This window comes from Psittacula echo (assembly GCF_963264785.1).
Source record: "Psittacula echo genome assembly, chromosome: 2".
NCBI lineage: Eukaryota > Metazoa > Chordata > Aves > Psittaciformes > Psittacidae > Psittacula > Psittacula echo.
Window position 1 is genome coordinate 25,244,177 of NC_137737.1, and position 14,328 is coordinate 25,258,504.

The following is a 14,328-nucleotide window of genomic DNA, read 5'->3' on the forward strand; positions in this document are numbered from 1 at the left end:
AGCGGGAGAGCAGCAGTAAACAATCTGAGGACAATAGCCACCAGGCATATGGAAAACACTTCATTTTCACTGAGCTGACACATGCAAATACCTTGCCAATGAGAATTCCTACATGCTGAAAAAAACCTATCACTTGTTGTCGAAGCACCATACTTTCTGTGGAATGGAAGATCACTTTAGCAGCTTTTAAAAGACCTGGAAATTATAATTTTTTTTTTTTTTTTAAACGTGACACTTTAGACTGGAAAAGTACTAGAAAATATAGGTGAGGGAACTGCTTGAAGCTGTCAAGTGGTAGGCCAATAATGACCTCATACTTTCCATTTCCAGTGACGTTCATGGCTTTATAAAAAGTCTTTTTCATCACAGAGACCCCTGATTGTTTGGCAAATGCCAGCTAAATCCTCATTTCCAGCTCTTAGGGGGCTGTGGCACCTCCTAAGCCTCTTGCTCCCTTCCTGCTGCCTTTATGGTGGTTCCTCTTCCAACACCTTGCCACTGAGGAGCAATGGCAGCCAGTGGGGACAACAACCCACAGCGTGGGCGACAGTCTAGATGGGCAATGATGGCAGGCAGCTGCGCCTGGACTCCAAACCATGCTCACCCATGAGGCTATGGCACGGTTTCCCTTGCGTGTTTTTCCGGAGGAGGTCTGGCTCAGCCTGTCCCCTCAGCCGCACCGGTCCCAAGGCCTCCGTGTGTATAAAAGCCGGGAGGTGAGGGGACGGTAGCTCCCTCAGATGGCCCTTCCCTGGCGCTAGGCAACCCAGGGCCAAGATCCCCCACACCGGCCTCGGCGGCCCGTCCCCAGCCCATAAGCTGTCCGCCCCGCTCCCGCCGAGGGGCAGCTCCGGACTGGCTGGGCTGGCTCCCGGGCGGGTGACCCCCCGCCAGGCCCGCCCCTCTGCCTGGGGTCGGGCGCCGAGCACAGTCCCCGCCGGGCTGAGGCGAGGGGCTGCTCGCGGCGCTGGGGCTACACAAAGCGGGGCGGCGGCGGGCCCTTTCCCGCCGACCGTGAGGAGGCAGTCGGCTTTGCCTCCGCCCCGCAGCCAGGCTCGGCGCTGGCCGGGAGCAGTCCCGCGGCGCCGACCATGGAGCCGCCGGTGTCGCAGCCTCAGGAGCAGCCGCCGCGCCCTCGGTCCCACACGGTCACCACCACCAGCAGCTCCTTCACCGCCAACCTGTCGGCCAGCTCCAGCACCCTTGCCTACGACAGGGAGTTCCTGCGGACGCTTCCCGGGCTGTTTATGGTGACCGAGATCGTGAGTGGCCCCGGGCGGCCGGCTGCCGCGGAGGAGTCGGGGCGGGGGGTGCGCAGAGGGGCAGGTTTTGGGGTCCCCGCTGTGGGTTGGAGGTTGGGATGTTTGCCCTCGATTCATCACCTGATGCGGCTTCTGTGGGTCCGAAGGGAAGGGATGGTGAGGAAACAAGGGCGGCTTTATAGGTAGGGAAGGATACACACAGCGCTCCTGCCCCAAAACTATTGACACATGCAAAAGTAACACAGGGCACGTATTGTCTTTTTAGTCTCCCGCAGTGCTTGCGTTATCATCACCTCTCGTAGTGGAAAAATAAGTTTTGGCAGACCGGGAACTGTTTTTTGGAGGCTTTTCTTTGACTGCATTGGTTTTATACACTTTGTACTTTATAGCGCATAGATAACCATTACTTAAAAGTTAATTAGATAACTTATCTTCATTTTGTGGGTCAGTAAAAAACATTTCCTTATGCCCTTGGTGATTAGATATACCTGTGCAGAGCGGGATATGAACTAACACCTTTTGATGGTGTTACTTTTGGAGGTGCTTTATAATGTGCAAATGAATGTACAGAGGGCCAGGAAGTATGGGGTTTAGTCCCTTGTTTTAGTACTGTTCGTACTAACAACACAACCGTAGTTGTAGAAGGGTCTTACTTCTACTTAAAGCCTGCCTACTCTTGTCGTGTTAAGCAGTAGATACTCAGCATCTCCACTGAAAGCCAATGTTTCTTTCAAGTCTGTTTATCTACACGATTCGTAGTTAAGGAACTTAAAGGGCTGGTTGCCCCTACGAATTTTTTGAGTTTCCAGTGTGATTTTGCTTTGATGATGTTGGAAGGATTAACTTATCTGACCAGATTCATTTTCAAGGCTTGAAAACATTGTGCTTCACCAGAGCAGCGGAATGACTGTTGGTTTTGCTGATTTCAAAGTTAAAATAACCATGTGAAGCTTCAGGCAGAAGTACAGTGTAGGACCTAAGGCAGGAACAGTGCCATGAGAGAGAGGATGTACATTGAGATGCCAGCCACTGTGCAGGACAGTAGTGGTGAGAGTGTGAAGTCAGAGCCTGCTACAGGGTACCTTGTAGGCCAGCATGGTCGGGAATTCTGGCGATATTTAGCAGGTAGGTGATTGTAGGCTGGTTTCAGTTCAGGCACTGTAAGGGTTGTGGTAGATATGTGAGTAAAAAAGTCTTCATTTATGAACTAGAGGTGCTCAGGGCTTTTCCCAGGCCCTGCTGGAATGTGGTATATTCAGCCAACCTGCTAATATTCCATCAGCTGCAACTACATTGAGCTACATGATCATAGGGCATAGACATGCTCTTGCTTACTCTTTGTTGGAAGTGTGCTTTTGGTTTTGTGTTGACAGGTGGTGATATATGTATAGTTTACCTTTCTAAACTGAGTGATGATGGGGTTTAGGGGGACTTCTATCAGCCATTCCTGACTCCTGGAATAATTATAGAACTATTCTTCAGCTACCATTTTTGAAAGGTTTGAGTCCACTGATGTTGAGTTCGTTAATATCGACATTTAGAGCCAGCTTTGGTTTAAGTTTCGTAAGCACTTGAGAACATGTTTACCAGCTTCAGAAAGAACTTCAGCACTACCTAACTTCGCAGGCTGGTGTAGAGTTTTGCCTTCATTACAGGCTTCCACATACGTATTTTTATTGATCAACAATGTGAAGATGTGTAGTTTCTGGCCAACTCCAAAGAGCTAACGGAAGTCTCTAATGTAGATAAACTTATACTGGGTTTTGATGATGTATTTGAGAGAATGGAGGATGGTTTAATTCTAAGCTGAAAGCAGAAAGGCAGGCCCTACAGAAGCAGAGTATTGCTAGATACTGCCTTTGAGGAAATACTTCTGGTTCTTCACTTATTTTTTTAAAGCAGGTAGAACAGCTGTTGTTCTGTGAAATTAAAGGGAAAGAAAAATGTATTAGTGAATATCTTGATGTGGAATTAACTGAAATAAAACCTGTTATTAAAATCCATATGTTTCTATGTATGTGTGTGTGCATATAGATGTTTGGTACTGGGTTTTGGTCAAGCCTCTTCCACCAGTTGTGTATGTTCTTTTTATTCTGGGAGAAAATGGGCTTTAAGGGAGAGAGCATTACTAGCTTTACACAGGATCTGTTTCAAAATTGGCTGTGCCTATTCAGCTGTAACAGATTTTTGTACTCTAAATCAGTCAGTTCCTGACTGTTCTGATAATCCTGTATATATAAAAGTTGAAGCCTGTCTGCACAAATTGGCTCTTTGAGTTATTTCTGACCCTCAGTACTGATCCCCCAGCTCAGAGCATGATCTTTCTGCTAAGGATCTGCAAACCTGCAAATAGGGCAGACTCATGTGTGTGTCTGAATTTCAACCTCATGAGTTTGGAGCCCGACAGATCATTTTGTGGTAAGAGCGTAAGTTTGCTTCTTCTGCCCCTGCTCTGGAGACACTCACAAGATAGACAGGGAAGAGAGCTGGGTTTAGTAATATCTGTTATTACTGTAGCTACTCATCTGCCAGGCACCCCTCCCCCCTCCATCTTCATTAGGATACTATGTTAAAGCTAAGCTAGGGGTGTTAAACAACAGTGCTACATGTCCTGAGAGTTTGCACTGTGGGGCTGCATAAATATTTGGTTATTGCTGCTGTCAGTCAATGACATGCATGAGCAAGAAGAGCACAGTCTGTCACCCCTGGCTCTGAAACTGGAGCTCTCTCCTCTGTATAGGCAAAGGGCAAATCTGTGTTATTCTTCAACCAAAGAGAATGGAAAAGCGCATTATTAAATCTTACAGCCTCTTAAATGAAGGATCTAGATCAGGTTTTGCTCATACTTCCCTAGTTTGGGTGCTGTGAAGATGAATTAACTGCCACATGGATTTCCACGTGTGCTGTGGTTTAATGACACAGTAAATTCAGCTTAACTGCTTCTACTAAGAGATTCTTTGCAGTGCTGCAAAACACTAGTCCACCATTAACTCAGTCTGCTGTTTCCAGTTTTGTGCAAAATGAGTTACCTTTATAAAGACAGGTTTTATGATGGATCAAGTATTATCTCTTCTTTATATAGCTGCTTTAAGCCAGCATAAATCTAGGATGAGATTGACTGTGCATATTGAGCAGTAATAGAGTCATGTACCCAAACATGGTTCAGTTTAATTTTGTAATGCATTCGGTGTTGCATTGCACACATCTGGTATGAATGAACCAGGAACGCAGCCTGAAGTGTGGGCTAAATTACCTGGTGCTGACAGATTTCCTTTGCCTTCTACATCTGCCTCTGTGACTAGAGAGCGTACAAGGTTTCCTGCCACTCACTGGAGAAGAACTGGGGTTAGTTTATTTCAGTGCAAAGAGGAAAATAGAAAATGCTACTGGGTTTCTGAGAAGAGTCATTTGGGAACTGGCTTATCAAAAATACTTCTTACTGAAGTAATGATGCTTGCTGAACAGGGCAGGAAATTCTGGTTTTGGAGAATTGGATTCACTGGCCTTAGCTGGCCGGTGACTACTGACAATGAATTTATCTGCATCTAACTTCTCTGAATGCCTTATCTCTTCATGGAATGTGGATACAAATCTTTGTAAGGCACACTGCAATCTATTGGTGAAAACTAGTATATAAGACATAAGCAGTGTTACATAAAGTCTTCAATTTGGATGTCCATCACCTGGGTTGACACTTCAGTAAAAATACATCCTATAGAAGATAGTTGATACTAATTTCTATAGTGTAACACCCAGCCCCCAGAAGGATTTGTAGTTTGAAAAGAAGAGAGTACAGCCATTTCCAGAGACTTCTTTTGAGTGTTTCTTTTCTGTACAATGATGGCCCAGAAAGGCTATATATTTGTCTTCCTGGGTATTTTATGGCCAAGATAAATGATGGGTAGTGATACTTCCTCAGACCTCTAAATCAGCTTCTGAAGTCAAACATTGTGGATCACTTTGGAGAGGTAGAGAGTTTTGTGGTTGCTATGGTTGTAGTTATAAAAATATTTACTTTCTACCATGATGACACCAATTACTTCAGATTGTTGCTTCACACTGGTGTATTGCTAGATGCGGTCTCTTAAAACTTACCCTCGTAATTTTAAGGCTTGTGTCCTTAACAAAGCAAATACTCCATAGCTTGGAAAGGTTTGGAAGGTTGTTATGCTACTGCTGCAAGTGAGATCTTGTAAATTATAGTAAATGGTAATTACAGTTGCATTTCTTTATTTTTGAGTGAAATGCTTAGAATAAGATATGTACTTGAAATAGAAGCCTGAAGTCTTTACATTATTAGCACCACATAAAATTATGGTTCAAATTTACATTTCTGGATGAGGAAAATAATTTTGATCACTGTTTCATTATTATTCAAATATAAGATTTCTGAAGGATTAATTCAGAAAAGAAATCTTGTTGATTTATTTATTCTTCTAGTAATGTGGTGAGCCTCTGAATATTAAATAGATATTGAAAGGTATGTCAAATTTAAGATATTGAGGTTACCAAATCCAGAACAGCTGGGTATGTCCAAATGTTTATTCATTAGGCTTCCCCCTTTTTTTTTCCTCTGAGATGCACCAAAATAATCTACAAATATTCAAATTTTGAATTAAGTTATCAATAAAAGTAATAAATGTTAAGAAAAACAGAATAGAGTGGGACCATGTACTATGGAAAAGCTGAAAGACAAAAGTTTTACTTTGTTTTTAAAGCTCTTCTTGTATTTAGCTTTCTCTTCCGGTCTTGTGCCCTCTCTGACTGCAGTTCAGAGTTTTGTATATAGATTCCATGCTCCTCCTGCACCCCCAGTTCTTGGAATAGCCCTGAGGTGCACAGAAGGAGTTTCATAAAGCCCTTTTCCTCACCTGAGTAGCAGCAAGACTTTCTCTTCTATCAGGAATAGTAGATTTTTTTTTTTTTTGCTTTGTTTTTTCTTTAATGCAATTTTTACTCCAGTCATAGCATCCCTGCTTGCATGAAGCTGAGAAAACTTGAGGCACTTTCTGACATGCTGAATAAGTGCTTTACCTAGAGGAGATGTACATATGCATGGTCTTAAAATAATACACTTTGTATTGCTGAATGAAAATAAAGTATCCTCTTCTAGTCAGTCACTTCATCCGCTAACTTCATTTTCCTGTGCATGAATAAACCCCTCATGCAATATAAAGTCTAAGCTCTCTCCTTTGCTCCTGATAGACAAAACTCTCACTGAAGTCAGGTTTCAGTTCTCCCTTTTTTAGGTGCTGTGTTGTTCCGATGCTAACCCTTAGTTTAGCTGTCCTTAGTGCAGGAAATACATCTACATGATTTCTGTCTTCCTCTAGGAAGTTGTTTAAAGTTCTCATATAGTTGTTTAAAGTTCTGTTTCCTTAAAGGTTTTTGGTTTCCTGGACAAGATCAGGATGTTTCCTTGGGAAGAGAGAACTGTTTGGAGGACACAAGAAGACAGAAGCTTTGGAAAGTGCTGTCTGGAATGAGCTCCAAGCACAGATAGAAACAGTATTAGGACTGATATGGCAAGAGGGTGAAAATGCCTCTTGGACTGAATGCAGGTATTTTACAAAAGGTCAAATATGCAAAATATTATCAATAACTCAAGGTTAAGGTAGAATATGTATGAAATGTCATTATCTCTTCACGAGAAGAATGCTTTAAAGAGATACTTAAACATCAGCTTTGTTCTTGGATAGATAGTGAATAGGGTTCGTTTTTCTTCAGCCCTCCCAAACACTAGAAAACAATTTCTTTCTTTCTTTCTTTTGTACATACAAGAATTTTGTACTTACAAAGCTAATTTTAAAGATTCGGGGGGGGGGGGGAGGGGCGTGGCTAAAGCCGCCTGAGTCTGTATGTTGGTGAAACATGCAATCTTCCCATTATTTCTAGTGGAATAGGCACAGCTTCCTAGGAGCTTTGCATGATGCTGTGCCTGGGTGTGTGACTCATGAGAATGAGTGCTGAAGCTAAAACTATCAGGTTCTAAGGACAAAGGTAGATAATATAGTTGGAAGAAGACTGGGATTGCATCCCTGAAAACTGCCTTTTCTAGCTATGCCAGCTGGTCCAATAAAAATCATATGGAAGACTTTTTATTTTGTTTCCCCAGAAGTCCTATATCCCTGGGTAGTTGCATTATGGGAACTGAGTTGCTTGTGAAGACAGTGATATTGTCAAATACAGTAAGTGATGGAAATAATTGATGTTATGTTTTGTCCTAGAAAGGATATAAATCCTGGACTTGTCTCTGACTCTTTTCTTTGTAATTGTTGGTTTGCTGGTTTGTTGGGGTTTTTTTCCTACCCTTGTGTTATATTCTATTTTCCTCTTTCTGCATAGGGATTCCTGCCTTCTTGGACTGAATTATTACACAATGTTAAGACTTCAAATTAGAGGATCTTAAAGTAGTCTATGCCTATCTAAAAAACATTTTCCATGCCATGTATGATGAAGAGATATATTTGCTGGCCAAGTAGTAAGAATGCAAGCAGGGAAAGAATGCAAACAAGAAGGTTAATTGAGTGTGATTCACACAGTACTCTTGCACAGTCACAAATGGCCAGCAGGCTTCTGACTCCTGGTCTTAAGCATTAACAAAGTGCTGCTTCCACAGCAAGAGCAGATGTCTTTCATTTCCTGCCCTAGGGTTCTGGGAGCAGTCCAGTGTACCTGGGGAACTTGTGGATGTGTCTGCTCTGTGCTATGTTCTGCACTGACTGCATAACAGCAACAGACAGGCTTGGAGCAGCAGTGGCCCAAGGATGATTCTTAAAAACTGAATTCTTAAAACCACAGAGAAAAAAATTCTCTTGGGGATTCTGAACCTTTCTGAGTGGGAAGTGTAGAGGGAATTATGGTGTGTTGCTGTTGTTTGATGAGTGTCTTCTCATTCAGCCTGCTGTTCTTTTCTGTTCTCTCCTGGGAATTACAGTGTCATATATTGTGTTTCTAATGATACTGCTCTTATATGTATATATTTAACTTTGTTTTCCTTTTGGATAAAGTACATATTGTAACAGTGTGGTGTTTCTGCACTTGTTCCAATTCCAGAAGAGCAGCAGAAAGTGTGTCTTGCAGAGAGGACCAAGCCCTCTTTTTTAGGGTCAAATAAATAGCTGTAAACAGAGTTTAGCATCCATCAGACTTTTGGCAAAGAACTTCTGTTCATGTGGCCAGAGCCAGTTCCTGTGGAAGCTGCTGGCACCAATTCACCTGCCTCTGAAAGGAGCAGCTCAGGTGTAAGACTGTTAAAACTTGAGTAAAGAAGGCACTGAGTAAGGAAAGAATCAAGTCACCACTTTTAGTGGCAGCTGGGTCTGGTCCAAGAAAGGTTTGGTGTTAAGCTTATGTTAGTGAACTGTAAAAGGCTGGGTCTTGGTTCAGTGTTCATTAATAGTGGATCCAGGCTTTGCTAGAACTTTGCTATGCAGACTTGGATCAGTCCTGGTCAGGACTGCATTTCTGCCAATAGAGCACAATATTGGGTGTTTACACTGTTCCTTTTTGCAAAGTATGGGTGTGCAGATGATGTTGATGCAAACACAAATTTGCTGAGACAAAAATCTTCAAAGCAAAACTAAACCAATTTCAACAAATTTGCATTATTACAGTGATGCTGTCCCAGCAGTTTGTTCTGGGCAGCCACAATGTTTCTGATCTGATATGAGATGCTCTAAAATCAGATTTTGTAGAACTGAGTATGCATGGTAATAATCAGCAAGATGTTGTCAGTCTTTGGATGCATCATAATCTAGTTACAAAGACTAAATATATTGAAAAATCCTAGGTAGGACTGGAAAGAGGCCATGTGGGGAAAGCAGCCTCTTTGAGATTACTCTGGTAATTGTTGCTTGTGTTTAGTTGATGGCCTGATGTGCACAACGACAAGGGTCAAGAACCTCTGCTTCAAACAGACTTGTTCATATTATGAGCTTTAAATGTGACTGCTATGCCCAGGTCTGGTTTTAAATATATTGAAGGTGCCACTGTTTTGCACAGAATCCATTTATTTAGCCTGGAAGTTATACAGACAGTAACCGCCTTCCTTCCCTTCCCTCTGCATGTGTGTATAGTGATTACATGAAAGTCTCTTTAATATGTATTTTAGCATCTGTCCTCTTTATTCAACAGTAGTGCTATTACCAAGTCTGCAGCTCCTGCAGTAGGTAACAGCTGAAGGTGGTTTTGAGAAACTGTAGGAGAAACTTTAAAATGCAGATCCAGAGAGTGCTGCAGGCAGGAATTAAGCATTGAGGGCAGGGGAAAAAAAAAAAGAAGCCTCTAATGTAAGGAAAACCTCTGCAATGTGTCTGTCTTTAAAATGATACTTCAACTGATAATATCAGGCTCCGTTATCTCCAAGTGGAGACAGCCTCTGTAGGGTAGACTGACAAGGATCAGGGGAGGGGAGGGTGAATCAGTGGTTAGATGCCTGCTACTACTCCTGTAGGTTGGAAAGCATAAACAAATGAACAATTGCCCTCTACAGGCTCAGAGCATAACTGTAATACATGCTGGGGAGGGTGGTGCTTTTATTCAATCCCTAGAAGGGAAGAAAACCACCCCAAAATAATGGCATCTGCATTGATTTCCAAGTGCAACGTCCTACACCTCGGTCAGAGCAATCCTAGGCACAGCTACAGGTTGGGCAGAGAAGAGATTCAGAGCAGCCCTGCGGAGAAGGACCTGGAGGTGTTGGTCAATGAGAAACTTAACATGAGCCGTCTTCAGTGTGCGCTCGCAGCCCAGAAAGCCAACCGTATCCTGGGCTGCATCAAAAAGAGCGTGACCAGCAGGTCGAAGGAGGTGATCCTGCCCCTCTACTCTGCTCTTGTGAGACCTCACTTGGAGTATTGTGTGCAGTTCTGGTGTCCTCAACATAAAAAGGACATGGAACTGTTGAAACAAGTCCAGAGGAGGGCCATGAGGATGATCAGGGGACTGGAGCACCTCCCGTATGAAGATAGGCTGAGAAAGTTGGGGCTGTTCAGCCTGGAGAAGAGAAGGCTGCGTGGAGACCTCAGAGCAGCCTTCCAGTATCTGAAGTGAGCCTACAAGGATGTCCCAGAGGGACTCTTCATTAAGGACTGCAGTGATAGGACAAGAGGTAATGGGTTAAAACTTAAACAGGGGAAGTTTAGATTACATATGAGGAGGAAGTTCTTTACTGTGAGGGTGGTGAGGCACTGGAATGGGTTGCCCAAGGAAGTTGTGAATGCTTCATCCCTGGCGGTGTTCAAGGCCAGGTTGGACAGAGCCTTGGGTGACATGGTTTAGTGTGAGGTGTCCCTGCCTGTGGCAGGGGGTTTGGAACTAGATGATCTTGAGGTCCTTTCCAACCCTAACTATTCTATGGTTCTATGATTTGGGTTTAGTTTAATTTCTAAACCATGTGGTACCCTGCTACCAGTAACATCATGTTTCAGAGAGTTTGTGTGTGTAACAGGGACTGATGAGACCATTAAAAAAATAGTATAGTTGAAGGCCTTGCCCATTAAAATACCAAAATTGATGCTTACCCTGGCAGTTTCATACTGGATTGTGTGCAGACACTGGAAGCCAGTCAAAACTTGCTTGGTCATGCTATTTTTGTGAAGAAACTTCTGTCATAGTCATTGCACAGGAGAGTTTCTCTGGGAGTAACCAGGATACTGTACATACAGCATACAGGGAGGAAAGCATGTTGTGAGTAAGGAAAGGGATTATTCAAAAAGAAAGGATGGTCTCCTGGCTAATTGCTTCCTTGGAAAATTTGGCTTTCATCTTACGCTTGCACCATGGGATGCTAGATAAAGGCAAGTAAGCTTCAGTGTGCTTGCTTTTGTCCTTGTTTTCTGGACCCCTAATTTTGGATCTGAGATGCAAAAGAAATAGCAGTTGTGGCTGTAGTCAGTAGGAGCTAAGTTCTGAAGAGGCAAAATGCAGTGCCATATTGCGTGCTATGGAAGGAGAAAAGTTTTCTAGTGAAATCTGGCAAGAAGTACTCTTGACCTTAATTTTAGTGCACTGGCTGTAAAATTGGGATACCATACTTGTTTATCTCAGAAAAGCGTTTAATAGTCTACTAATGACCTGCAAGCTAATTCAGGTAACAAAGTACTTTTAAAGAGCCCAAGCAGATATAAAGCTCTGAGTTGCTGGCAGGGAGCAAGTCTGCATGCCACACAAGTAAACAAAGAGAAAGCGAAACAGTGGAAGGCATTAGTTCTGAAGAAGGCTCTCCCTTCTGTTGCTGCATGCAGGTGTTGTGGAGAATGGAAAAGTCTGTGGTCATATAATTACAGATTATAATGTATTCATAACTAATGAAGAATTAAGATGCGTGAAGTACTTATTTCTGGTGGTGTTGCATACTTAACTGAAAGGATATCAACATGTATTTATGCCTGTTTCTCTCTTGTCCACTCTTCTGCCTCTTTGTCCAAATCTTCCAAGTTGTGGATTTGTTTTGTTGGATGGGGTTTTTTGTCATTCGGGGGGGGGGAGGGGGGCGGGGATTTATCCCTTCATTCCTTCAAGCCTTCTTGCTCAGGGCAACTTGCAGAGGCCTGCTTTGCATGATCTTTATCCAGTCTGCTCTTCTTCAGATTTGACATAGATAGTCAACGTAGAAAGATGCAGCTCCTACTATAAGAATTTGGCATAATGGGCTCTTAGGAGAGGAGGTGTGAGGCAACTGAAAAAACAGGCTCTGCTCAGTGTGAGGCATTCATCTTTAATGGTTTCATAAAGCTTTAGGTGGACAAAACTATGAAAAATACTGTAGTATTTTAGAACAGTATTAGAAATACTGATACAGTGATTTAGGAGGTTATTGGGGAATACTGTGTTTGGTTCTTGCATTGTGGAATGTGCTTTTCTTTAAATAAACAAATGCTTTTGGTTGAGCCATAGGCATAGAGCAGACTGGACAGACTTGGGTTTTGTCAGACCTACCACAATCTTGTGATAACCTCAATGAAAGATTTTAGAAAAAGGCTGAAAAGTTCTTCAGTATAAGAAGTTTGGGATGCATGGAAAAGCAGGATCTCTGTTGGGTTTATTATTGATATTTGAAAACCTTGCTGTGTACATAAGCCAAACTCATTGGACTGTGCAATACAGTTACAGCAGTTATTTACTACTGTGGATTGCCAGTTGACCTGCAAGATTAAAATATTTCTCCTTCCCTGTGCTGTTACTAACATGTAGCACAGTACAAATAAATACATTATTAATGTACTTTTTTCTTCCCTTAATGCATAGGAATGAGTCTGGATAATCAAATTAAAGTAAAATGGAATTAGTACTGAACAGAAAAACAATTGTCATTGGGAAACTACTATGTTTAGTTTTGGAAAACCACAATTCTTATTTTACTCTCTTGAATAGATTCTTACATTGATGGGACTTAACTTTACAAGGCAGTGTGTAAGAGGAAAGTAATAATCTACTTGAAGAGATGACTTCTCTGTGGTGTTTTGTGTTTGAATTGTGACTTTCATCTGAGGATGTACAAAACCAGTCTCAAACATATGACTCAGGCCTATAGAACTATAATTGAATGATGAGACTTATCAAGAGTGGAATAATGATAAACAACTTCTTATGTTACTGATTACATCTTCATTGTTCAATTCCGTATATCCAAAGAATTTTCCCTTTTTATTTTCTCAGCACAAAGGGTAGGAAAGTAAGGTTTCCAAACATTTTGTTCAAGCTTGGTATTTCTTTCTAGACATTGGCAATCATGAGACATGACCAGACACTTGTATAAAGAACTTGACATTCTCTTTATGCAGTAACTGAGAACTACCTAGCAAATGTTTGCCTGAAGTAAGTAAATCAAGATAATGTATTAAAGGTGAGATGGGGTCTCTTAGAAAGTGTTTTACCAGCCCAAGTTAAAATTAAACTGAGTACACACCAATAAAAAAGATGGAATTCTCGAAGCTTGGTTAGATCTATTTTTTAATTTTCTTATTAAGCTGGACAGTGTAATGCTAGCCTCAGAAAAAAAAAAAATTAAAAAAAAAAAAAACACCCAAAGCAACCCTCCCCAAACTATGCTGAAGTATTTTTCACTTACAAACCTGAGCTTTATTTCAAAATGCCTTTTCAGTTTAGTTCTCAGTTAGAAAACATGGTAAAGAAGCGCATTTTAGAAGAACACTTTATTTTGACTTGTGGTCATTTCTGTTTCTGTAAGATTAGGCAGTGTACACAAACAAGATGACCCTGAGAAGAGATGCAAATAGAGAACAGATGAGTTGATGGGAACGAAATCAGATTAAGATCTAATGTACAAAAACAATGTTGTTTTGAAGAGGTTATAATGAATGCTATAATGTTATAATGAATAAGTTTGTGATGCTGTTAAAACCTGTTGCAAATTTCCCATTGATTTAAGTCATCCCAATGTACCTGCACATGCAATGAACATGAACCTGAACATGAAAGCTTACCTACCCGGAAGGCTGTATGGCTAATCCGTGCTTCCATTGTTTGGTGGGCTCTTAAAGATCATCAGCTCCTTTCCGATAGTCATTTCCTATCCACTTGTTAGCATTTGGTAAAGGGGCAGTTCCGTTGTTCCTTCCTTTCAGCGCTGAAGAAAAGTGTATGCCCAGAAACTTTCCCCACTTGTTTCTTTTGCCAGCTCCATGGATTAGTTTAATAAGAAATCTTAGAATCATAGAATAGTTAGGGTTGGAAAGGACCTTAAGATCATCTAGTTCCAATCCCCCTGCCATGGGCAGGGACAGCTGACACTAAACTATGCCACCCAAGGCCTCATGCAACCTGGCTTTGAACACCGCCAAGGATAGAGCACTCACAACCTCCCTGGGCAACACATTCCAGTGCCTCACCACACTCACAGTAAAGAAGTTCTTCCTTATATCCAATCTAAACTTCCCCTGTTTAAGTTTGAACCCGTTACCCCTTGTCCTGTCACTACAGTCCCTGATGAAGAGTCCCTCCCCAGCATCCTTATAGGCCCCCTTCAGATACTGGAAGGCTGCTATGAGGTCTCCACGCAGCCTTCTCTTCTCCAGACTGAACAGCCCCAATTTTCTCAGCC

The 14,328-nt window shown here is 42.1% G+C and overlaps 1 protein-coding gene across 1 annotated transcript in view; it reads left to right on the plus strand.

Moving 5' to 3' along the window:
* Nucleotides 1-1,091: 1,091 nt before the first annotated feature.
* Nucleotides 1,092-14,328, plus strand: part of CMTM8 (CKLF like MARVEL transmembrane domain containing 8) — a gene marked incomplete at its 5' end in the record, with an annotated part of 44,185 nt that continues 30,948 nt past the window's right edge. Inside the window, one exon of the mRNA XM_080610348.1 lies at nt 1,092-1,262. Coding sequence (XP_080466474.1) covers nt 1,092-1,262 — 171 coding nt within the window. The remainder of the gene's footprint in view (nt 1,263-14,328) is intronic.